Source organism: Centropristis striata, chromosome 15, assembly GCF_030273125.1.
Source record: "Centropristis striata isolate RG_2023a ecotype Rhode Island chromosome 15, C.striata_1.0, whole genome shotgun sequence".
Classification (NCBI taxonomy): Eukaryota; Metazoa; Chordata; class Actinopteri; order Perciformes; family Serranidae; genus Centropristis; species Centropristis striata.
The window spans coordinates 34,009,330-34,036,281 of NC_081531.1; the positions used below are offsets into that span (position 1 = coordinate 34,009,330).

At 35.1% G+C, this 26,952-nt stretch overlaps 1 protein-coding gene across 1 annotated transcript in view; it reads right to left on the minus strand.

Annotated features, from left to right (window-relative positions):
- Positions 1-26,952, minus strand: part of pld2 (phospholipase D2) — a 44,657-nt gene that overhangs the window by 14,391 nt on the left and 3,314 nt on the right. Inside the window, exons 2-16 of the mRNA XM_059351482.1 lie at positions 17,798-17,958; positions 16,592-16,719; positions 15,725-15,867; positions 15,495-15,588; positions 13,762-13,827; positions 13,619-13,677; positions 10,763-11,008; positions 10,525-10,668; positions 9,721-9,804; positions 9,528-9,606; positions 8,623-8,733; positions 6,906-7,109; positions 5,832-5,988; positions 5,622-5,740; positions 4,391-4,504 (exon numbers count right to left, since the gene is read on the minus strand). Coding sequence (XP_059207465.1) covers positions 4,391-4,504; positions 5,622-5,740; positions 5,832-5,988; positions 6,906-7,109; positions 8,623-8,733; positions 9,528-9,606; positions 9,721-9,804; positions 10,525-10,668; positions 10,763-11,008; positions 13,619-13,677; positions 13,762-13,827; positions 15,495-15,588; positions 15,725-15,867; positions 16,592-16,719; positions 17,798-17,927 — 1,878 coding nt within the window. The 5' untranslated portion in view covers positions 17,928-17,958. The remainder of the gene's footprint in view (positions 1-4,390; positions 4,505-5,621; positions 5,741-5,831; positions 5,989-6,905; positions 7,110-8,622; positions 8,734-9,527; positions 9,607-9,720; positions 9,805-10,524; positions 10,669-10,762; positions 11,009-13,618; positions 13,678-13,761; positions 13,828-15,494; positions 15,589-15,724; positions 15,868-16,591; positions 16,720-17,797; positions 17,959-26,952) is intronic.

Sequence of the window (26,952 nt, forward strand, 5' to 3'; positions counted from 1 at the left end):
AAATTGTTATAAAATGAAGATTGTATATACAACACTTTTCCAAGTTGTCATGAATATTAAAAAAAGTGAAAATTGGGTCTCCACATGTTATACATAATAAACTTTTTGCATTTTCCGACCTCTCCTCACAACCTCTCCTGTCCTCTTCTCTCTGCTCTGTGTAAACAGATTCTCAATTAATATTTGTCACGTGACTGTTCGTCTCAGCAGAATCAATCATGGCTTCACAGTGTCGCTGAGGAACAGAATGCCTGTATTTACAATTTCTTTCTAAGATAAACTGTATTTTTTTTTTTTTGCGATCTTTTAAAGAAAACATATGATTTAATGAAGTGTGTTAATGTCCAAAAAATATATTGTTTTTGTTATACTGACTTTCACAGTATTTATAGAGCTTTTTAATAATCAAAAAGTACTTTTTAAAGATTCAGTTTATAACATCAAACAGAAACCTGTTGTTGCCATCAGTTTTGTACTATTTGTACTCTCCTGCTCTGAAACAGAAAGTTCCCACTGAAATACTGTCCCTGAAACCTAAAATATGAATCAACAAAAACCTGATAAGAAATCTCCGGCATAGTGTGGAGCAAGGGTTAAGGTTACAGGCCAACGCCTAGAATACAATAAGAAAATACACAGAGCTATTGTTACAAAAAGCTCAATGTCTGACCTCGCAAAACAACAGCATAGGATGTTGAGGAAGAATAGTTTTACTTTACAAAGTAGTCGGATTTGAAGCATTTAACACAGGGGTGTTAAACTCTGGCCCGCGGGCCAAATTTGGCCCACAGTGTAATTTTATTTGGCCCGCAAGGCAATACCAAATTATTATATAATTATTGTACTATAAAAGCTGACCCGCTGGTATTATACGGCGCGTTTACAGCTAATACTACAAATCCCACAATGCCCTGCTGTTGTTTTGGCGCCCAGAAACGCTCCTTTGTGACAGTCGTCATAGCAACCTCAAGCTAGAGCTGTCTCCCAGCTACCCCTTCCGAAAAATTCCTGAAAAGAAAGGCAGAATTTATTAACCTGTTGAAAAAGTTTATTTTGATATTTAAATCAGAATGATGCAAATAGAAAAGAGGCTTACGATTTTTATTTAATTTTTATTTAATAAATTAATGACATTGATGTGTTTTTTATTTGAAATTTGATTTGCATGTCTGCACTATTTAGTTATATATTGTATGTTTATAAGCGTTGCTGGTTCCATATTTAATGTTAAAGCAAAACATGTTTGGTATATATTAAAAGGTTTATTTGTTCAATGTTGGCCCGCGATTTTATTCAAGTTTAAAATTTTGGCCCATTGTGTATTTGAGTTTGACGTCCCTGATTTAACCCTGTAAGACCCAGTGTTGCAGAATTACAACAATTTTGGTTATCCCCAAAAAAACTTTTTTTTTTTTTTGGGTTCAACCACATTAACATGATCATTGGGTCCTATTGTTTGTACTCACAATGCGATTGGATCCAACATTTTGTATATAAGGCCCGCCCCTCAGGTCAAGAAGTCACACAACCTTCAATTTTTTGATCGAGCAACATCCCTTTAATTTACTAATTGACTGGATTCATCTGATTCAAGGAAGTAAAATGCTTTGAATATTTTTGTTTGTGTTTATTACAGTGTCTAGAACATGAACATATGTAGTTATTGTGGAAAATATGCCCTGCATTTTATTTAGAGCTTATTTTATAATTGTTGCAATATTACAACATTTCTGTAAAAACTTACTAAAACATAAAATTTTTGAAAATTTTCACCCTCAAATGCCTCCTACAACAACATCTGAATGGTATCAAAAAATGTTTTTGCGTTTTTCTATATTTGGGTTTTACAGGGTTAACAACATCGAATTAACAGTGAAAATAGTTTGTCAATGCTGGTGTTTCTCATAATCTGGACCACATTTCCCATGAAGCCTGTTACCAAATGAGATGCTTCCACTTGTCCCCTGTCCCTGTTTTTGGCACTACATTTGTTTTCTCTGGCTTTACTGAACAGGATAAACATGTTGGAAGAGATTTCCTCTCACAGGCTTTACTCTTGTTCACCATCTGCCATTGCACGAAAACTCTGAATACTTGAGCTGCACTTCAAAAGCCACAACAGTGTTTCTTTGTTGTGCTGTACAGAAATCCATTTGATTTCCTGCTAGCTCTGACTCTGTGTTGCACAATGTAAACTGAGGAGTAAAAGCCAGTACGGGCCTCCAATCTTCTTGGAAATGTTTGTTTAGAGTATTTACATGTCACAAAAATTAGATTAAAATGACTAGCAGCATGGTTTCTTTCATAAATGCAAAATATGTACATTCACAGCCAGTGGTGGAATGTAACTAAGTACATTTACTCAAGTACTGTACTTAAGTACAATTTTGAGGTATTTGTACTTTACTTGAGTATTTCCATTTTATGTAACTTTTTACTTCTACTCCACTACATTTTAGGCAAATATTGTACTTTTTACTCTCGAATTTAGCTGCCAGCTTTAGTTACTTTTCAGGTTGAGATATAACATAATATATATGATCAATGTAAAGTGATGAGACGTTTTTTTAATTAAATCTTTTAACAGTATATTAAGTAATTAAATGAGCCCTATCTTTACAAAATTAAAACACCGCATACATTAAATCATCAATACAAATAATGTAATAATATATTTAGAATATATAAAACAATCATAGTGGGTCCATTCTGCATAACCCGAGTACTTTTACTTTTCATACTTTAAGTAGATTTTGATGCTGATACTTTTCTACTTTTACTTCAGTAAGATTTGGATGCAGAACTTTTACTTGTAGTGGAGTAATTTACCAGTGTGGTATTAGTACTTTTACTGAAGTAAGGGATCTGAATACTTCTTCCACCACTGTTCACAGCGCTCTCTGTGACACAGAAATCCCTTTACCCACATGTCCTTTGTCACTGTGTGTGTAAGGAACACAGAGTTCATTTTCTGTGCAGGACACTGTGGTTCCTGGCTGGATGGAGTGTGAAGCTGTTCTCTTCAGCTTGTTTTACGACTGGCCACTGTTCTCCGACAGAACTGCCACCCACGGTGAGTGGAAATAAAGTCTGATTTATCTGGAACACTCACATCACGTGGGAATAGTCTTTGTATAAGAGACACACAATAACTGGCAGTGTTGTGAGTTCCATGTATGAGGGTAAATAAAAAGCACAATGTCTGGACTCTTTTATGTCATGTTTCCAATCATGTAGAGATTTCCCTCAGATCACTGTCACCAACTCCTAAAATACTGTGTATCACAGGTTTCATGTCTTCCAAACTGAAACTGTTAAAACGGGTATTTTTTTGTCAAAATTTGAACTTTCTGACAGTCCTTGATTTATGCAAATATGCATATGGTTATGCAAATTTCAGTTAGATAAAGTGACCAAAACAAAGCTTAACATTGTGATATTCTGTCAAAATCACTTTTTTCTACATGACTCATTTAAAATCTCGCCGTGACAAATATTCACTGAAAATCAGACAGAGCTGCAGGCTGTTTACACAGAGCAGAGAGGAGAGGACAGGAGAGGTAGTAAAAATATAGCTCAATATGTATAACATGTGGAGAACCATATTATATATATAGATACAGTACAGGCCAAAAGTTTGGACACACCTTCTCATTCAATGCGTTTCCTTTATTTTCATTACTATTGACATTGTAAATTCATCAAAACTATTAATGAACACATGTGGAATTATGCACTTAACAAAAAAGTGTGAAATAACTGAAAACATGTCTTATATTCTAGTAAGCAAAGGGTGGTTACTTTGAGGAATCTAAAATACAAGACATGTTTTCAGTTATTTCACACTTTTTTTGTTAAGTACATAATTCCATATGTGTTCATTCATAGTTTTGATGCCTTCAGTGAGAATCTACAATGTAAATAGTCATGAAAATAAAGAAAAACGCATTGGATGAGACGGGTGTGTCCAAACTTTTGGCCTGTACTGTATATAATAGATAGATAGATAGATAGATAGATAGATAGATAGATAGATAGATAGATAGATAGATAGATAGATAGATAGATAGATAGATAGATAGATAGATAGATAGATAGATAGATAGATAGATAGATAGATAGATAGATAGATAGATAGATAGATAGATAGATAGATAGATAGATAGATAGATAGATAGAAATTCCATTATATTCAAATAATTTAAAATGTGTTTTTAAGAGAAATACTGCACCCCCCCTCCCCACCCCTATAAAAAATAAATAATTTATGTCATTATAACTGTGTTATTCAGCAAAAAACTCTACCCTAGAGCTGCAGGACTTGTGAAAGGCTTGTTGGGGAACAGAACAAGAAATAGAATCAGTGACTTGGTTTTTGGTGCATAGATACCTGCACTTTGGCCTTCTGGGACCCGGGCACAGTGAAGGAGAGTGCATCTGCAGTGCAGTGAGACTTGGGGAGAAGGTAAGGGTAGAACTCGTCCTTGTACTTGTTTTTGAAGAGCTGGAGAAGACACAACAAATTAATAAGACAGGTTTTTGACCTTCCTGTTGGTGGTGTTTACTACAAAAACAATTATTTTCTTAAATGATTTTCTCATTTAATTGTTTGGTCTATAAAAGGTCAACAAATGTTGACAAATGTCCATCCTGTTTTCCTAGAGTCTAGGGTGATTTTGTCAGTCCAAAATCCAAAGATTTTTTCTCTGAGGCAACATATTGACAGAGTTGTGCACATTCTCACTGTTAACCGCAATTATGTTCATGTTCATTAGTTGCAAAATGATGCATTCAGCTTACTATTTCCCAAAAAACACAAGCATGAGTGCCTCTTTTAATGCGTTCATGCCAAGGTTATTATAGTTAACGAAAACTAACGAAATAACGAAAACTAGAATTGAAAAAACATTTTTGTTAACTGAAATAAAAATAAAAACTTTAAAAGTTTAAAAAAAAACGATAAGTAACTGAAACTGTTTTTTGTGGTTACAAAACTAACTAAAACTAACTAAAATTATAGTGAAAATGTCCTTAGTTTTCGTTTTTTTGTTAACTTTTTCCATTCATAATTCAGTGTTTCTATTTGAACATGCAACACATGGTGAATATGTTTACTGAGACTGGGATGTCTACACTAGAACCACAATTCAAATCACCCAGAACTGTAAGAGTTAATAACCTTATTGGGGCTAAGATGGATAAACCAAAGGAAAGAAAGGCAAAAAAGGTTATGACCTCTTTGAATCTGGCACCCAACATATAGCCCATTAAAAAAAACTAAAACTAATACTAAAATAAAAAAAAAACTAAACTAAAACTAAGCATTTTCAAAAAATAAGAACTGAACTAAAACTAGCAAACGCACTCTAAAAACTAACTAAAACTAACTGAATTTGAAAACAAAAATTCACAACGAAATTAAAACTAAAACTAAAGAAAAATCCAAAACTATTATAACCTTGGTTCATGCACTCCAACACTCCTAAACAATTATTCGACTAAACGTTGCACTCTCTTTAATGATAATGATATTAGGCATGATGTATGGATATTATGATGAAAAACTATGACAACAAAACCTACGTAACTTCAAAGAGACCGAACTTTGCTTTGATTCTGACCTTGGTGAAGTTCCAGCGCTGGATGAAGTGGCGGGCCACGTCCCTGGCAGCTCCGCCGTGAACTCCCGCATGCAAATCACGCCACGGCATGCGGGGAACTTCAGAGCGGTCGATGTTATCTGAGCAAATGTAAAGAGCAATCCTTTCAGCTCGCTGCTGTCAGAGCCTCTCAATGTGTGTGTGATACAGAAGGAGATTCAGATATTATACCTTCAAAGGGTTTGTCCAGCTGGACCCAATCTTTCCTGATAAAGTTGCTGTAGTCTTTGCCAAGCCAGAGTTTAGTGTTGCCGGTCAGGTTATCAGGGTCCTGCTCCTCCTGCTTATCTGCTTCAGATGCTTTTGGACCATCAGCCACACCATTATCCTAATAAACAGAGGCTTCTGTTAGTGTCTGCAGGAAGTGTGACATACTGAACTAATGTATATATATATATACACTACCGGTCAAAAGTTTTAGAACACCCCAATTTTTCCAGTTTTTTACTTAAATTCAAGCAGTTCAAGTCAAATGAACAGCTTGAAAGGGTACAGAGGTAAGTGGTGAACTGCCAGAGGTAAATAAAAAAAGGTAAGGTTAACCAAAACTGAAAAATAATGTACATTTCAGAATTATACAAGTAGGCCTTTTTCAGGGAACAAGAAATGGGTTAACAACTTAACTCTATGGAGTCTTGTCCATTTTTGAATTCTTTTCATGTCTTTGTAAGTCATTTTGTGTCTTTTTTGGTCATTTTGTGTCTTTTTTTTAGTCATTTTGTGTCTTTTGGTGTCTTTTTTGGCCATTTTGTGTCTTTTTTTTAGTCATTTTGTGTCTTTTGGTGTCTTTTTTTGGTCATTTTGTGTCTTGTTTTAGTAATTTTGTGTCTTTTGGTGTCTTTTTGTGGTCATTTTGTGTCTTGTTTTAGTAATTTTGTGTCTTTTGGTGTCTTTTTTTAATCATTTGGTGTTTTTTTTGGTCATTTTGTGTCTTTTTTTAGTCATTTTGTGTCTTTTGGTGTCTTTTTTTAGTCATTTTGTGTCTTTTGGTGTCTTTTTTTGGTCATTTTGTGTCTTTTTTTAGTCCTTAAGTCCAACATAAAATGTGATTTTTAATCTTTTTTTTACTTTCAAAACACTATCATGCTCAATAAAGAATTTTAAATGTTGCAAATGTGCATTCATTTCAGAGTACACTGAGACATTAAACTGCATCATTTTCAATTAAATTCTGCAAAAGTTGGTGTGTTCTAAAACCTTTGACCAGTAGTGTACATTCATGCTTTATCAGTGACAGTTCCTTACTACTGCATCTCCTTTGGGTTCCTCCTCAGTTTCACTGTCAGCTGTCAGACCCAGGTCAGTGAGCCGGTACTGGCTGTCATCCCACCTCCCAAACGCCAAGTCAATCCCCCCGACAAAGGCCACTGTTTGGTCAATGGCCACCATCTTCTCGTGGTGAGCCCACAGGAACACCACCGACGACACGTGGTCAGGGTGTCTCATCACCTGTTGGGCAGAAGGGGTTGAATTTGGCGGTAAATCGTGAGATGAGGCCTCTGTTGACTGATTTAAGAATATGTTTTACCTACTGCAATTGCACTTTATAACGACTCCCCTTTTAGTAAGGACAGAAGAATATATTTTTAATATTTATTTAAACTTTAGCTTAGCTGCTTATACTGTATGTACCAAACTGTATTTTTGCACATGTATCAAATCAAATCAACTTTATTTATAGAGCCTTTTAAGACAGCGTTAGCTGATACAAAGTGCTGTACATGGCAGGACAGACCAACAATAAAAACAATAAAAACAAAGAACAAGCAAAAACAACTAAAACAAAGCGAGTCTCATGCTGGGTAAAACAAAAAACAGTAAATAAAAGTGGGTTTTAAAATGAATCTCAATTTTAAAATGAATCTTAATTTTAAAAAGCCACAAAGAACAAATAAAAACAAAAAAAAACAGAGCAAAGGCTCATGTTGAGTTAAAAGCCAGTGAATAAAAATGGGTTTTAAGATTCCTTTTAAAGGCGGACATCTGTATATTTGCACACCTGTTTGTTTATTTACACACCTGTATATTTGCACACTTGCTGTAACTGTTATCTATGAGTAACAGCTACTTATGCACATGGACCATCCATCCATTCCACTTCTCCTATTAGCCAGGCGGCTTAGCCAAATAAAGGGGACACGTCGGACAAAAGCACCAAATTTTTTCCACATGCTCTCTATCACCATAGGTTTCAATTTTTGGTAGGAGCCACTTCATCAAGATTGTGGATCGGAGATGGCAGCCATATGAAGTCTATGAGAAATATTATATCTTCCAAGCCAATTAGAAGGTCAATCTTGGTGTCAAAATATACACTTTCTGTGTCAAGGAATCATTTAAAGCTATTGAGAATATCACTAGATATTTATTTGATCAAATAGATATGTTCATTTTCACCCAGACTGGTAGGTCTTCAAGTGCTGCAGCAAGGAATCCTGAGCTGAAAATGAATCTATGTTCACGGGAGAGTGCGGATTAGCTGCAATGTACACTGCTCAAAAAAAAAATCAAGGGAACGCTTTAATCTCATGTCAGATCTCTAGTGATATTCTCAGTAGCTTTAAATGATTCCTTTACCCAGAAAATGCATATTTTGACACCAAGATTGACCTTTTAAGTGGATTGGAAGATATATTGGTTCTCATAGACTTTATATGGGTGCCATCTCCGATCCACAATCTTGATGAAGTGGTTCCTACCAAAAATTTAAACCTATGGTGATAGAGAGCATGTGGAAAAAATTTGGTGCTTTTGTCTGGCGTGTCCCCTTTATTCTTAAATCTGGTCCTAAGCCGCCTGACTATATACTAGGCTATGTATTGTGGGCTCTTGTTATGTTCTGTAGATGTGTTGTGTTGTGTTGTGTGTATGTTGGCTGCTGGAACACCTACATTTCTCTGCTGGGATGAATAAAGTAGATCTTATCTTATCTTATCTTAAATGTTCTGGAGGTGTGACAGACCTTGATGTTGGGGTGCATGTTCATTAGAGTCCTCTTGCTGTGCTCACTGTTGATGCCGAGGGCCAGCTCCACCTCTTTGTACAGCAGGACGCACACTTTCACTCCTTGTTCCTGAAGGAAAAAATGATGAAGGCATTGTGATGGAGTCTTCAAATAAATAACTTGAATTCTTAAGTGATGTTTCTCTCTCTTTGAACCCTCCGATCCCCAGGATTGAAACTTGTTTTTCTTTAAAAGATTGCCATGATGCAATGTTTATTGTAGAAAGAAACTGTAAAAAAAAACAGGCATTATTGTTGGAATTTGAAATTTCTAACAGTCCTTGAACGGATCATAGGTTATGGAAGTTTCTGTTAGAAAAAAATAACCAAAAAGAAGGTAAAAATTGTGTAATTTCTGTCAAACTCACTTTATTCTACATGTCTCACATAATACGTTGCCAAAAAAAAACCATTTGCATGAACCAGATCCTGCTTCAGTAACCCTCGAATGTATGTTTCTTTAAAAGATTGCCAAAAATACACAGTTTAACATAGAAAGAAACTGTAAAAAACGGTGTTATCGTCAGGATTCGAACTTTCCCACAGTTATGGAACGGATGATAGGTTCCAAAAGTAATCAAAACAAAGCTTAAAATTGTGATATTTATGTCAAAATCAAATTTTATTTGACATGTCTCATTAAAAATGTCACCAAAAATAAACTGTTTGCACTAACTAGGTCCTAAAACATTAAATTCTGCTTTTCAGTGACACTGTGAAGCCATGATAGATTCTGCTGAGACGAACGGTCACATGACAAGTTTACACACTTTTCCTTTATTTATTTATGAGGAAAACAAACTGAAACAGCTTGGGGTTCAGAGGTTTAAAAAACTGAGAAAAGGAGAAAGAGTGAATCCCTACTGCTTTGCGTTTGAGGATCTGATCCAGGCGCCAGTAGTCATCAGTGGCTGGTCTCTTCAGGAATACTTCAGGGCTGAGCCTGACAGAAAAGACACTTACATTATTCATAACATATACACTTCATGTGTAGCTAAAATATCTAAATGGTACACTTGTTAAAATGAAGACTCTTCATCCCTGAATCCACACTTACCACCAATCTGTAATGAAGATTTCCTCCTTTGCTTGTTCGAGAGCGTCAGCCAGGTCCGCCATGTATCCACTTCCATTCACGTACCTTCAAACATCAGTCAGAAAGTTTAGCAGAAGAGGATTAAATTAGGGGTGTGCCATATCGTATCGTTCACGATAATATCGGAATCTTTTTTTTATGGTTAAATAAAAATCCATATCATGATATTGGCAACCTTACTACTTCTTGATGTAGTGGCATAAGGTTGACAATTATACAACTGACTATACCGAGCTGCCCTCCAAACACAAGCCACAAGCTAACATTAGCTAACAATTAAAGTTGTTTTAATCACAAAAAGCTACTTACTCTCTGTCGCTAAACACATGCAGCTTTCAAAATAAGAGCCCAGTGTGTTAACAGAATCCACCACAGAACTTACAAGAAGACCGTCAAAATAAGATGCCTTAAATAAAACATACAAGAACCTTTATTCTCCTTTACAAAATGTCATTAAATTTTCCCCCCGGAACCCCTAAATGGTTATTTTCATTATTTTCTCATACTCAAGAGTCAAGTGTAACTTTTTTTTGTATTTGGCAGCTGTTGAGATTTGCACTTCACACTACATTTTAGATTTTTATTTATTCATACAGATAAAAAAAAAATCATATTTTCTATATATTTTTAAGTATTTGGTAATATTGTCAAGAATATCGTTATCGCAAAAATAGCCTGAAAAATCGTGATATTCTTTTAGGGCCATATTGCCCACCCCTAGATTAAATGTGCGAAAAATGGTTACAATCTCATGCAGAATCTGACCATTTAGTGAGCGTGTTCTCCCGCGGCGGAGCAAACCCATCAAAGCGCTGAACTTTGAGAAAGTCACAGCTTTCTGCCAGGCGGTTGATTTCATGACTCCACCAGTGAGCCTGTCTGTAGCTGCTGCATTTAATGACCAGACTCCTGAAGAGAAATCAACAGGCCATGCATGTATCACAAACACAACAGAGATAGAAATATGTGCAGTACGCTGCAGGCAAACACACAGCTGACCTACCGGGTGAAGTTCTCGATGCAGACTCCGTATTTGGTGTCTGTGTATGCGCGGCCCACTTTCACTTTGAACTCGGGGTCAAACAGCAGCACGAAGTTAATGTAGCCGCTGTCTCGGCTCATGTACATCAGGAAGGAGTCTTTGACCACCAGCCAGCGCCGCGACCAGCGGAAACAGAACTGATGATGGCCGATGCAGTTCAGGCCTTGGATCCGGTGGCCCCCCGACCTCTTGAAGATCGGTCCCTCCCTGAGACAAGTTGACACATTTGTTAGCATTTGACTGAGCTGCCGGTGGTACATCTGATTTTATTTTGCCTTTTTATTCTTTCAGAGGCTCTAGAGAAGATACAGATATCAAGAAGCTGAGGTTAAAATTGGGTTTTTATTTTCCGAAATAAGTTGTGTTTTTCTTTTAATGTAAAAAAAAACATCTTGTCACTGCAAAGTTTTTATCCGTGTTGGATTACGGAGATCTTTTGTACATGAATGCTGCTGCTAAATGTCTTAGAATGATTGATACTGTTTATCAGCCCCTCTTATTTATCATTTATATCAATGACTTGGGTCTAAATGTGCCCGATGCAAATGTGCATTTCTATGCTGACGACACTGTTATTTACTGCTTTGGATCAACTCTTGTTCAGGCTATTGAATCTTTGCAGAAAGCTTTTGTAGCTGTACAAAACTCATTAATTCACTTGAAACTGGTTCTCAATGCCAATAAAACAAAGCTTATGATATTTTCTAACAGTAAAAAATTGCCTCAAATGGTTCCCCCAGTGTCCACTCTTGAGGGCAGCGAAATAGAGTTGGTTCATATGTATAAATACTTAGGAGTCTTAATTGATGATTCACTCACCCTCAAGCCACACATAGAAAATCTTGTGAAGAAGCTGACGTTAAAATTGGGTTTTTATTTTCGAAATAAGTTGTGTTTTTCTTTTAATGTAAAAAAACGTCTTGTCACTGCAACGTTTTTATCTGTGTTGGATTACGGAGATCTTTTTTTTACATGAATGCTGCTGCTAGATGTCTTAGAATGATTGATACTGTTTATCAGCTTCTTTGAGCTTCATTACTAACTGTAAGATGTCCACTCACCATTGTGAATTATACTCTCGGCCTGCTCTGGCCACTTGAAGGGCTAGTCATTGGTATACTTTCATTTATAAGGCAATATTGGGACTGCTGCCTTCGTACATTTGCACCTTAATTACTGTGAGAAATGCAGGATCTTATTCTCTTCCTTCACAAGATCAATTGTTGCTTTCTGTCCCTTTTTGCTCGTACAGAGTTGGGTAAAAGGGCATTTGTTTACTCTGCACCTTATGCTGGAATATGCACCAGAAAGAATGGAAATTAACTGAATTTGTTTCTTTGAGCACTTTTAAATCCAAACTAAGAGTTATTGAGGCCAATTCCATAACATGCACTTGTTTCTCATGACGTGTTTAAGGTCTGTATGTTCTGTAAATATGTAACTGTGTTCTGTGTTTGCTGCCTCTTGGCCAGGGCTCCCTTGAAAAAGAGGTTCTTAATCTCAATGGGATATTCCCTGGTTAAATAAAGGTTAAATAAAAAAAATAAAAAAATCATGAAACTAGACAATCTGAGAACTTTTCTAACTACATTGACAGTAAGGGAGTTCTCAGCATTTTAGAGAACAAAAATGCCCGTCGTCCAACCACCCAAAATACAGAAATCTCCAAAAAGTTTTGGAAACTAAACAACAGCAAAATGTAATATTCTGGAGGGCGTTTTGACCATTTATATCCATTCTTAATTTGACAAAAAATGCCTATTTCAGCACCAATTGTGTGCAACAAATGGTATCAACCCAGAAATTGCTGCAACAACCTAGGGACACAGTTGAGCAGGAAACGAACTTCAGAAAGCCAAACATTAACGTTTCTAATAAAGTATTTTATTAGAGACTTTTGACCAGAACAACTTAACACACAGTGTTGAGTTGCATCTCAAATGAATCTTCAGATCTCCAGCTTTCACCACTTCTATGTGGCATTTATTGTTGATCTGCTATCTCCACCTAAAAAACCACTGCCCACAACCAACTATTGTCACTTCAAAATGTTGTTAAATGTTTGTCACGGATGGTTAAGTGTTATATTCCATTGACATCAACAGTCTGTATACTCGGAATATACCCCAAGGACTCCATCAGAACAACGAGGAAATCAAAAATGATCGTCTTTGGACTTCTCCATGCAAGGAGAGTGATTGCACTATATTGGAAAAATGTAGAACCACCATCAATGGCAATATGGAAGAAGGAGTTGATGACTTATCTTGGACTGGAGAGATTGACATACATTGTTAAAGGTCAACAGGAGGAGTTTGCTTGGATTTGGGAATCATTTATGTCATTCTTGACCAATGAAACGGATAACACTGACTGAACAACAGGTTATGAAATTATCCTGCCTTTTATTTTATTTTTATTTTATTTCATTTTATTTTTTGCTCCACTTTAGTCTTATTTATTTCATTTTAGTACTTATTTTGCATTAGTTTGATGTTTGTTGTCACTGTCAATTTTATTTACTCATTTTCTTTGTCTGTGTGAATGAATGTATGTTCGAGGGGATATAAATGAAAATGTTTGTATATTCGACATAAAGTTTGATATGCACTTGAAACTTCAATAAAAAATATTGTTGAAAAAAAACAAAAAACTATAGTCACTTCAGTCCTTGCCCTGTCAGTCCTGGGATTTGAACCAGTGACCCACCGGTTACAAGCCTGATTCCTAAACCTAAAAAAGTTTTCTAGCATGACTTTAATCACACTTTTCCTGACTTTTACTCGTGTCTCACAGACTCTAAAGAAGTTTGCTTACAAGCCTTTGGGTCCAAGATCGTTGATGAAGGAGAGAGCGCCGACAGAGAGGAATTCCAGCTGAAATAAGTAGATGAGAAAATGTCATCAAGCTGCTTAACATCCACTTCATACGTGTGTATGTCTTTGTTTGAAAGCTATTACCATGCTATGATCACTTCTGCAAAATGCGTTCTCCAGCAGACCGTTCAAGTACTCCTCAAGGTATTTCTGTCATAGAAAAGTAGGATAATAAGAGTTATATAAACACAAATGAAAAGGTTTTGAAATATAACTTCAGAGAGTAACAAAGTCGTACGTAAGTTAAACTGTAGATATTTATGAAATTGCCACCAACTATTACACCATTTATGACCAGAACAGAAATTATCATGGCATTTTTAAATTTGCGACCGTTCTTGTACAGATCATGTTTGATGGGTTCAAACCTAAGCTTAAAAAATTGTGATATTTCACAAACATCTCTTGATTCTACAAGTCTTGTTTAAAATTGAGGAAAAAAATCAAAAGTTCATGTCACAAACTTTAAATTCTGCACTTTTCTACGTAACTGGGAAGCTATGAATGACTCGGCTGAGACCAACATTCAACAAACATCTGTGAAACTTAATAGTTTCACAGTGTACAGCACTGAAATAGTTCAATATGTACAGCATGTAGAGCCAACAAGAAATTATTGGCATTTTAAATTGTGTTATACTGTGTTTCCATAGCAGAGCAGGATTTATAAATCGTTGTAAAATATGAGTAAAATGTGACACGAGCAAAACAAACTTGCCTCAGTGAACCCCAACCCCTATTTCTTTCAAATAAAACAATTCTGAACAAAATAGTCTAGACGGATTTCAGAATAAAGGCCTCCTATAAGAAGTGAGGAGCATTTATGGGTACAAGTCAGGAACCGGCCTACCTTACATATCTCAAGGCTGCTGAGTCCAAAAAAAATGGTTCCCAAGCCAAATTTTGAGTTTTTGACCTTCTAATTTGTATATCAAATGGCCAATTCCCCATCTTGCACAGTCATTGGACCATTTCCCCCTTAGTTTTTTTGTAAGTAGGCAATCAAAGATGAGGAAATTAAGTTTCTGGATCTATAGTCTAGGGTCAGAGCAAGGATATAGTGCAGGCTCAGTGCCTTTTTTATGTATATATATGCAAAATACGTGTGATATTGTGATAAGTGATATTGATTGAATATTTATGTCGGCTTTAACCCATTGAAGCCTAAAACGCCTGTAAAAACTGCCTGTAAAACCTCTGGGCGATTGTAAAATAAGCCCCTAAAACCTGAAGTTTTTCTGGAAATTCAACAGAAGTGTCAACGCTTCTACTAAATAATAGATTTTTTTTTTTGAAATGAAATTCAAAAAGTATTTGAGAGCTTATACAAATTCTACAAAACGACGTATCCGCTTTCCAGGCTTCAATGGGTTAAAAAAAACACACAAATAATGCTTACTTTCACCTTAAAAGTTGGTATTTTGCATATATATAAATATACATAAAAAAGACACTGAGCCTCCACTATATTCTTGCTCTGACCCTAGACTATAGGTCCAGAAACTTAATTTCCTCATCTTTGATTGCCTACTTACAAAAAAACTAAGGGGAAAATGGTCCAACAACTGAGCAAGATGGGCAATTTGGCCGCCATATTGATATGCAAATGAGAAGGTCAAAAAATCAAAATTTCGCTTGGGAACCATTTTTTTTTTTGGATTCAGCACCCTTGAAATAAGTAAAGTAGGTCGGTTCCTGACTTGTACCCATAAATGCTCCTCACTTTCACTTTTTGGACAATTCCGTCTCGACTAAAATATTAGCTGGTATGTATTGTTGCATATACTACAGGTGAATCTGACTTCCTTGTCTGATACCATTTTGCTGGAGGTCCTCCTGGTCCTGTCAGTCCCGTGCAGACTGGGCATTTCCTCTGACATGGCTCTCAGCTGCTGCCTGTCCTTTGCAAATCTTTAAAAGAAAATTTGAATATTCAAAATACTCAGTGCAAGAGAAATCTGATGTTAGAAAAACTCATCACACGGAATCCGCCTGCAGATTGAGGCGCTGATTTGCATGATTAGAACAACAAAATTGGTGCACCGACCTTCCCAACGGCAGCAGGTGAATCATCATTTTGTGCTTGTAAAGGTCTCGATGCAGCTCCTGGAAGTGCTTGTACTTCCTCTTCACTGCCCAGTGGAAGTGGCCATGTGTCAGCCGCACCGTGTATAATGTGCCCACATGGACCTGGAGGGACGTTGAGGGAATGATGAACATAAACATGAGACATGAGAATAATAATAAAGCAGAGGACAGGAGAGGTTGCAAGTAGAGGTTGTAAAAATGCAAATAGTTCAACATGTATAGCATAGACACAATTTTAAATTCAAAACGTTTAAAAAAAAAACTGTTTGGAATAATACTGTGAAGCCATGATTGATTCTGCTGAGACGATCGGTCACATGACAAATATTCACTGAAAATCTGTTTACGCAGAGCAGAGGGGAGAGGACAGGAGAGGTTGTAAGTAGAGGTTATAAAAATGTAAATAGTTCAATATGTATAACATGTTGACACTCAATGTTTATTTTCCTAAATTCATTACACTTGTTGGCACTTGGAAAAGTGTTGTATATATAAATTGCATTTTATTCCAATTTAATTTTTTTTGTTATTATTATTATTTTTTATGATTTTTGTCATTATAATTGTGTTTTTCCGCACAAAAGAGATTTTTGACTTGTTCCCACTTCTAGTCATGATTGTGCTGATTCCGCAAAGCTGCAAGACTTATATATTTTATATATATTTAACATATTGCAGTGAAATACAAGGCCATATTGAGTAAAATGTAAAAAGAGCAAAAAATACCCTGAAACAGCTTGGATTTCAGATCATTTAAAGCTTTTGATTAATCTTACTGACAACCTCCAAAAGAATAAATGATTTCAAGTAAATAATCAAAAAGCACCTTTGAGCGAGTAGTGTATTTCTCCGTGTTGTCCACTCTGCATGTAATGGGGATACCAGGCATTAAGTAAGGTATACCCTCTTCTTTTATTTCAGGAAGATGATGCACCACGAGGAAAGGACGACCGTCTGTGAATTGAAAGATTAGAACACTTTAACCCTTAATAGGACACTCATTGAAATACTTGAAAATTCCAAATTTCAACCCTAGAGAATATTGGAGGATATTACATACTGCCAGAATGTGTAAAAAAAACATACGGACCCGGGGGAGGGGGGTAATATTTTGAGAAAAAAAGCTTACGAGATTAAAGTGGCAAATCTACGAGAAAAAAATGTGCAGATTTATGAGATTTAAAGTGGTGAATCTGCGAGAAAAAAGTTGCTTTTTTTCCCACTTTTTTCTCGTAAATCTGCCACTTTTTTCACGCAGATTTGCCACTTTAAATCTCTTAAATCTGCATCTTTTTTTCTTGTAGATTTGCCACTTTAATCTAGTAAATTTGCAACTTTTTTCTCGAAATATTACCTCATTTTGATATCCACTGAAGTTACCGAATATACACTACTGGTCAAAAGTTTTAGAACACGCCAACTTTTCCAGAATTTAATTGGAAATTATGCAGTTTAATGTCTCAGTGTAATCTGAAATGAATGCACATTTGCAACATTTAAAATTATTTATTGAGCATGATAGTGTTTTGAAAGTAAAAAAAAGATTCAAAATCACATTTTATGTTGGACTAAAGGACTAAAAAAAAGACACAAAATGACAAAAAAAGGACGCAAAATGACTAAAAAAAGAAACAAAATGACCAAAAAAAGACACAAAATGACTTACTAAGACATGAAAAGAATTAAAAAATGGACAAAATAGCCCAAGACTCCATAGAGTTAAGTTGTTAACCCATTTCTTGTTCCCTGAAAAAGGCCTACTTGTATAATTCTGAAATGTACATTATTTTTCAGTTTTGGTTAACCTTACCTTTTTTTTTATTTACCTCTGGCAGTTCACCACTTACCTTTGTACCCTTTCAAGCTGTTCATTTGACTTGAACTGCTTGAATTTCAATAAAAAACTGGAAAAATTGGGGTGTTCTAAAACTTTTGACCGGTAGTGTAGTTCTTCGCCCGATAAAGGGTTAATAAAAGTCTTCTAAGGGTTTTACTGCTCCATGTATTTATAAAAAGGGACAGCTTTTCTTACCACTGCTGGACATGAGGCCATCTATCTCATCTGGACTCAGACCATGGTAGTCGTGTGAAAAGCGTCTCCTGGCCAGACTTTGGGCTGTCGCACGTGTAGCCGCCGGTTCGATCCCATCGGGGCTCGCCATCGCACTGTTGTTGCAAGTTTTAGCTGCCCTGCTGCAAAGACAAAAGAAAAGAGCGCTTTACATTCACAGCCCAGAGTTTGTGTGCTTTCTCACCACTAAGCATACATAATGTGCTCTGCAGTGGCATGCATGACAAAAGTCCTGATCAAACAAATGTGAAACTGAGACCAATCTCTTCAGTAGGTTGGAATTTTCAAGTCACAAGTTTGAAGCTCACAATATTTCATCACCTCAAAATAAATGTTTCCAGTAACAGAAAATGTGAAATCTTTTGTGTGCATCAACTTACAGTATTGTAACTTATAAAGTTGATAAAAGATAATCTTTATCATATCATGGTATATTTTATATTCATGGCTTTATACCAGTAGGAGTCTTTGTTTGAAATAACAAAAGGTATAATAAGATATATTTAAGTAGGACATTTAATGTTGTTACATTATAATAAAGCCCAACCAATATTGGTGTTTTGAGACCAATAACAATGCTGATTTTAGAGAGTAAAAACATACAGTTAATTTATGTGGCGGGAGATATAGAGAATATTTGAGCTGGATTAAAAATGAACTCCTTCTATGTGAATTGTGCATTACATCAAATTTTGCACCATTGTGACTATGCAAAGGCACTAAAAAGGCTGCTTCAGTAACCCTCAAATGTATGTTTTCTTTAAAAGAATTACATTTTTTTAAGAACTTTAAAAAATACACAGTTTAACATAGAAAGAAACTAAAAACCAGTGTTATCGTCAGAATTCGAACTTTCCCACGGTTCTTGAACGGATGATAGGTTCCAAAAGTAATCAAAACGAAGCTTAAAATTGTGATATTTATGTCAAAATCAAATTTTATTTGACATGTCTCATTATAAAATGTCACCAAAAATAAACCGTTTGCACTAACTAGGTCGTAAAACATTATATTCTGCTCCTCAGCGATACTGTGAAGCCATGATTGATTCTGCTGAGACGAACGGTCACGTGACAAATATTCACTCAGAATCCCAATCTCTCTCCCTATAAAGAAACTGAGGTAGAGGCTCTTAAATTAAATTTCTACATAAAACAAAACAAGTTAAACAAAGAAAGGTATAAAAGTAATAAACAAATAAATAAGTATATGAATATAAATTTGCAAAGTCAACCATTTTATCTCACAGAGGTCAGGTATGATGCATTTGAAGTGTTTCAGGTGTTTACTTGTTCATTATTTATTGCAATTACAGCTCTGGGGAAGAAACTGTTTTCAGCCCTTTTTGTTTTGGCTCCAAATGTCCTGAAGCTTTTCTCCCAAAGGGCAACAGTTCAAAAAGGTGTTGGAGGAGGGACGAGTCTCTAAAGGATCTGTGAGCTCGACATCCTCGAGAGAGAGAAGGAGGAGAGGACGGGAGAGGCTGGGAAAATGAAAATAGTTCAATATGTAGAACATGTGGAGAGCCTAGTTTTTCTAATATTCATGACACTTGTGGGCACTTGGGAAAGCAAAATGGCTTGGGTTTCAGAGGGGAGAAACCAACCACATAAATATAGATAGATAAATATTAAAATGCTACACATATAATTGGATTCAAACGTCATTGTTCAAGTCTGAAGTTACATTTAAAATTCAAATTTTACGTCCATTTTTTGCTTCCATACCAGCATATTATGAGGCTCTTTTGAAGAGAAAAAGGGGGTTTAATTCATGCAACTTTTATGTCTTATATCGAGGTTATCCATCTCTGGTCTATAAAATATATATTGGTAACGCTTTATATTAAGGTCCTTGTAATAACCATTAATTAACAAGTAATAAGGCCCTTGTAAGTCCTTACAAGATGCTTATTAACATAATTGTGTGTTTATAAGCTTATATAAGTGTTAATAATGGCATTAAAAAACACCCATGACCCACCCATTATGTCTTTGCCATGCCTTTATTAATCTTATTTTGTTTGCTTATTGATGTTAAAATATACTTTATTGCTCATCTATTATAAGTTAACTATAAGTTAACTGTGCTTTTTGCAACTACCGGATCTAAAGCGAGAACAATGCCTTATTACTTGTTAATTAATGGTTATTAAGGACCTTATTATAAAGCGTTACCAAATTATTTATCAGAGAAATTCAACTTACTTTTTTTCTTTAATTATGATTTATGTCTTTATAACTATATAATATAATGTTATTCTGTACATAATATATTTTTGAGTTGTTCACACTTGTAGCCATAATTGTGCTGATTCTATAGAGTGGCAGGATTTATAGACAGCAGTGAAATACAAGGCCACAGTGAGTAAAATGTAAAAAGAACAACAACAACAAAAGCCCTGAAACGGCTTGTTGGAGTTCAGAGGGTTAAAAACAATAGATCCCGCCAGCCTCAAGTGGTCAGTCGAGGAACTGCAGTTTGGAGGTTGCCTATTGGTAAAAACATGAAAATATCTTATTATAACTTGAAAATATATTGTTAAAAACGTAAAAAAAAAAAAAAACCCATCTTGTTAGAACGTGACGACAGTAGCCATCAACGTATTTCTCTGCACACTTTTTAAGATTTGCATGAGAAAAGCTTGATGGAAACACAAAAATTCAATAAAACTTTAAAAAATGCACATAAAAAGTTTTCATGCTTGCTTGAGGTGTTTTTTTGTCTTTTTGGAAAAATAGTAAACAGGAGATGGAAACACATTTTTCTGAATAAGTTCTGACGTAGTGAACATTTAACTCACATGACTGATGAGCTGTTTCTGCTCTGACATGAAAGAACAATTATAAGTTGCCCAACTGAATCCAGTTCCTGAAGATTTTCTCTAGTGGGTGGTTAAAGTTGTCCGATTAGAACCTCTTTCTGTTGATGTTGTTTTTTCTCTCTACTTCTTCTCCTGTTTACTGACGGATTAGCCTACAGCAATACATCACACTGCCATCTTCTGACCAAAGTTAATTTATGCAGCTTTGTTTATTTGCTCTAAACCAGCTGATTTCACATTTTTGCTTCAAAATTTGCTTCGATTTCAATTGAAACGCGGCTACTGATCTATTTTTATTTCTGGTATGGCAGAAATACATTTCCTTAGTATTATGTCTCTTCGCTTTCTGTTTCCTTGTTTGTAACCTGTGCCTTGCACATGTATGTCGTGAGTATGAATGGATTAAATGTGTGTAGTTCAGGGTGGGTGGGTGGCTGCATCTGGGCTGATATGTCCATAAGAACTGGATCTTAAGCTTGTTTTGGAACTTGTTTGTTTGTAAGAACTGAGATCCTGACTGTTTGTAAAAAAAAGAAAAAACCAATAAAGAAAGCCTGAAAAAAAAAGAAATACATTTCCCGTGCCAGTAGCAGCCGAAACAGGAGCAGGAGTAGAGGTGGTTGTAAGAGCAGCAGTGCTTTGGTTAAAGCAGCAGCAGCAGCAGTCAAAGTGGCTGATAACAACACAGCTTTTATATCTGGAGATGTGATTAAAAGTGTGTGAAGAAGCTGAAGAGTCAGTGAGATGATCTGACAGTGCCAGCAGGTTCCTGAAGTGAATGTAATCACTGAGAAGAGCGACATATCGTGATCACACAAGAGGAGGCATTCAGCTCAGTATCACACAGTCAACAACAGGCTGCAGAACGTTACAAACACCACCGGTAAAAATGGCAGAAACAGCACTGATGCATGGCAGCATTTACCTGTTGATCAGGCCATCGACACTGAGACACACGAGAAGTCTAGGCCACAGTGACCAGTGGGAGAAAAAAGGGTGTGTTTCAACCCTTTTGTACTGTGTGTGTGTGTGTGTGTGGGTAGAAGCCTTTCAATGGCTGAATGTTTCCTGGGCAACGAGGCGAGGGGGGGAGGGGGGGGGGGGGTGTACGTGAGTGTGAGGAGAGAGAGAGAGAGGTTGAGAATAACATGGATCACATGTCTAACTCCTTGAAAGGACTCTAAAAATGGACTAAAAGAAGAGAAAATGTCAATGTTCCACTCCAGTTTTGCAGCAAAAGTAAAAATTGTTGCAGCTATTAATTTCTAAGACCCATTACTCTGTTGTCTTTATGTATAACTTGAGCATTATTGTGCTCTACTTCTGCTTTGAACTTCCTGTGAGTGGTTGAGTTGGGGGTCAAGATATGTGACACTTTACAGCACGACTTTAACCCTCATGAACATATGTTTTATTTAGAAGATCATCAAAAATAAACCGTTTGGAATAACTAGATCCTGTTAAAAACATTAAATTCTGCTCCTCAGAGACACTGTGAAGCCGTGATTGATTCTGCTGAGACGAACGGTCACGTGACAAATATTCACTGAAAATCTGTTTACACAGAGCTGAGAGGAGAGGACAGGAGAGGTTGTCAAAATGAAAATAGTTCAATATGTATAATATATGGAGACAAAATTTATTTTTCCAATATTCATGACACTTGTGGGCACTTGAAAACATTTTGTATAAATAAATTCCATTTTATTCCAATATTTAAAAAAATAATTCATCAGAGAAATTCAACTTGTGTTTTTTTTAATTTATGATTTATGTCATTATAATTGTGTTTTGATTGTGCTGAACAAAAACGGCCAAATTGCATCACTTGGACTAAACAGAATATCTTGTTTCACACGAGAGCCTGAACAATAACAAGCAGGTAAAGGTCGAGGCAACACTGAACTCCTACATCACCTGGAGTGTTTAATATAAATATATATTAATATACATAAAGGCAAGTAACAGCTGCAATAAAACAGTCACTAGTCATTCTGGAATCACTGATCTCATGAGATAACATTTTAGTAAACCCGCTGAATCCCGAGGACGTTTCAGGCTGTTTTTGCTCTTTGACATTTTACTCACTGTGGCCTTATATTTCACTGCAATATATAATATAATATAAGTCCTGCAGCTCAGTGGAATCAGCATAATTAATAATAATTAATAATAAAATGATCAATTCATAACGATGAGCGACGGAACAATTCTTACCTATTTTTTGTTCAAACGATATCTCATGGTGCACAAAAGGAACCCAGAATGTGTCCATTGTATAATAGTTTAATAGTGCAATAAAAGCTTGCACTATGTAATTTTTTGATAATTTTGTGTCTTTTTTTTGATCATTTTGTGGTCAATTTGATTTTTTGGGGGGTAATTTTGTGTCTTTTTTTGATAATTTTATGTCTTTTCTTGCAATTTTGTGTCTTTTTTTGGTCATTTAATGTCTTTTCTTGTAATTATATATATAATGTATATATATATATATATATATATATATATATATATATATATATGTAATTGTGCACAAAAATGAGAAATGTCATTGTTGTGCAAAAACAATTATTGTTGGTAAGTCTCATTGTTTCAATCAATGTATTTGTATCTTCCAAATATACTTAAATGAGATTTTTAAATGAGCTAAGATAAAGGTTTTGAATGCCTAAATATAATCTTTGTCATTTTTAATGTGCCCCTCTGATTAAACACTGGCCCCTGCTTGGCCCCCTCAGTAAAATTAGTCTAGAACCACCACTGGCTAGAAGTGACTCCACATGCTATATATATATTGAACTATTTACATTTTTACAACCTCTACTTGCAGCCTCTCCTGACCTCTCCTCTCTGCTCTGTGTAAACAGATTTTCAGTGAATATTTGTCATGTGACCATGTCATGTGTGAGGAGCCGAATTTAATGTTTTTAACAGGAACTAGTTATTACAAACGGTTAATTTTTACTTATTTTTTAGAGATAGATGCAGGATCCTCTGCCTCATATTAAAATGAGAATTAAAAATGAATGAATCCACTAACTTTTATTTAGTTTATTTTGTTTAATGTTGTTCCCAATATACAATCTTAGATCTTTTTAGACATTCAGCCATGCAAATTAATATTAAATTGTGTCATTTAAATTAACTTCTAGTTGTTTGTTGGGACAAATATGTTGACAAAATAATATTTTGTCAAATTTGCTCATTTGACTGTTGAGTGCTTTGAAGACCGGCTTCTTTCTGGCTCTGTTTAGTCTTTACTTTACTTTGTTTGTTTGTTTGTTTTTTTTGTTTTTTATTGTATTCATGCATATTTTATTTTGTGCGGGCAGTACATTTTGCATTTTATTTTATTTGTTTTTATCCCATTTTTAATTTATTTTATCTTATTGCATCTTACTGTTCTATTGTTTACTACATCTCTTTGTGTTGTGTTATGTATTTATTGTTTGTGCAGCACTTTGGAAACCTTGTGTTTGCTAAAATTGTGCTATATAAATAAAGTGGATTGGATTGGATTGAATTTACTGCCAGATGGAAAGCTAGCTTGGACTTGCCACTCAGCATGCATAATGTGCATGAAACCTACATGCATGACAGAATTATTATATTAGTCGTTTACCCTTGAAGGCAGAAAGTCTAGTGTTGACTTGACAGGTTTAGTGTAATTCTGCATGTTGGAGTGAAACTTTGTCTGCACTATTTACTCAAAGCTTCCTACCTGTGAAATACAACACTACACCCACCCAGGGTCCGCTACAACAGGAGCCAAACTGGCCACAACGAAGAGCTTTTTACTGAAAGCCAAGCCACATCTTACACACCAAATGGTCATATGAGCATGAATGTGTGTGTGCTGCTTGTTCTACACACCTTTTGAGTAACAACACTGGATCATTTACCACTTCCTGCTGCCAGCAGCAGTGACTGACAAGGCCATGAGAGATTTAAAGTCCCCGTGTGGGATTTGTCTTTGACTTGTCTATTTTTTCTTCAAAGAAAAACTAACACCATTGGAGTAATTAAAATGTTGCTATAAGCACATCGACACAGGGGCTTTCACCCTGTGAACCCCAACAAGCCTTTTCAAGGTGTTTTTTTGCTCTTTTTTCCATTTAACTCACTGTGTCCTTGTATTTCACTGCAATATACGAGTCCTGCAGCTCTGTGGAACCAGAACAATCATGGCGAGAAATGCGAACAACTCAAAAATGGGTAACACTTTACAAAAACCATCATTTATAAATGGTAAACAGATAGTTTATTAATGTTTAATCATCATTTATAAACCGTATATAGGCCATTTAGATACATAATTACATAAATATTAATACATAATTTATTATTTTTTTAACTAACTACATCATGTATAAATGGCAAATAGATGGTATATTAATGTAAGTTTATAGTTACTTTAGCATTAACAAACAATAAAATTATAATTATTAGTTTATTAATAGTTTTAGTTGCACTCATTTTAACATTCTTAACACCATATTAAGTATGTTACTGATTTTTGAAATGTTTCATATACCTTTAAGAAATTGGTTGAAAACATTTAAAGATTAAATATGTATAGCACTTTGTAAATGTTAATAATTGGTTTATAAACCATCTATAAACATTATTTAGTTGGTTATTGTAAAGTGTTACCCAAAAATGTATTTTGGGCAGAAAAACACAGTTATAATGACAAAATTTTCATTAAAAAAAAAAAAAAAGATTAGAAATATTTATTTTAAAATTGGAATAAATTAATACTTTTCCAAGTGCCCACAAGTGTCATGAATGTTGGGGGAAAAAAATCAATCAATCAAAATCAAAAACAAAAACTATCAATCATGACTTCACAGTGTCGCTAAGGAGCATAATTTAATGTTTTTAACAGGATCTAGTTATTACAAATGGTTTACTTTTGGCAACGTTTTAAATGTAGAATAAAGTGATTTTGACAGAAATATAAAATTTTTAAGCTTTGTTCTGGTTACTTTTTTTTTCTAATTAAAACTTTCATAATCTATGATCTGTTAAAGGACTGTGGGAAAGTTCAAATTTAAACGATAATGCTTATTTTTACAGTTTCTTTCTATGATAAATGGTGTGTTTTAAGCACTCTTTAAAAGAAAACATATATTTTGGGGTTCAAGGCTGAAGATCTTGTTTACTGCTGACCTCCATTAGATAAATGGAGCATAAAAAACTCTATATCTGCACCTTCTCATAGGGACAATAAGCCTCATTAGGCTTTTCCACACCAAGGCCTCCTAAACAGCATTAGCTCATCATTAACAAGTTGTCAATAAGAAACCAGAGCAGCTTCATGATGAGACAGTTTACCATGTGATGACTGGCAGACAATCAGAGAGATAGGCACGGAAAATAAGTGTTTGATATGTGGTATATTAAACCCTGTACACAGTACTGACAGATTTTACTCCAGACTTTGGAACCACTGGCGAACATGTCTGTACGCTAGACCAGCTATTCTCAACCTTGGGGTCCCGGCCCCAATTGAGGTCTCGAGATGATTTCTGGGGGTCGCCAAATCATTTTGGAAGTCAGCTCTGTCTCCTTGGTGTGTTAAAGTGTTCATGTGTTTTAGTCTTTTTGTGATATTGTGTCTTTTTTTGGTGATTTTGTGTCTTTTTTTGGTCATTTTATGTCTTTTCTTGTAATTTTGTGTCTTTTGGTCATTTTGTGGTCAATTTGTGTCTTTTTTGGTCATTTTGTGGTCAATTTGATTATTTTTTTGGTCATTTTGTGTCTTTTTGTGGTCAATTTGAGTCTTTTTTGGTCATTTTGAGTCCTTTTTTGCTTAATTTAGTGTAATTTTTTTTATCATTTTGTGTCTTTTTTGATCATTTTGTGGTCAATTTGATTATTTTTTGGGTCATTTTGTGTCTTTTTGTGGTCAATTTGAGTCTATTTTGGTCATTTTGTGGTCAATTTGAGTCCTTTTTTGCTTAATTTTATGTACATTTTTGATCATTTTGTGTCTTTTTTTGATCATTTTGTGTCTTTTTGTGGTCAATTTGATAATTTTTTCGGTAATTTTGTGTCTTTTCTGACGAATCCCAAAGTAGCAAGTTGTTACTTTCCAAGGAGTCACTGGCTTGAAGCTGACTGTTACACACTGTTACAAACTTATAGCAAAGGACTTAGATTAAAAGTAACAATAATATATATATATATATATATATATATATATATATAAATAAAAATTAAATGAAATACTCCTAGTTAGAATAAGCAGAGATAATGAATAAATTATGAGTTTTTACTATTATTGTTG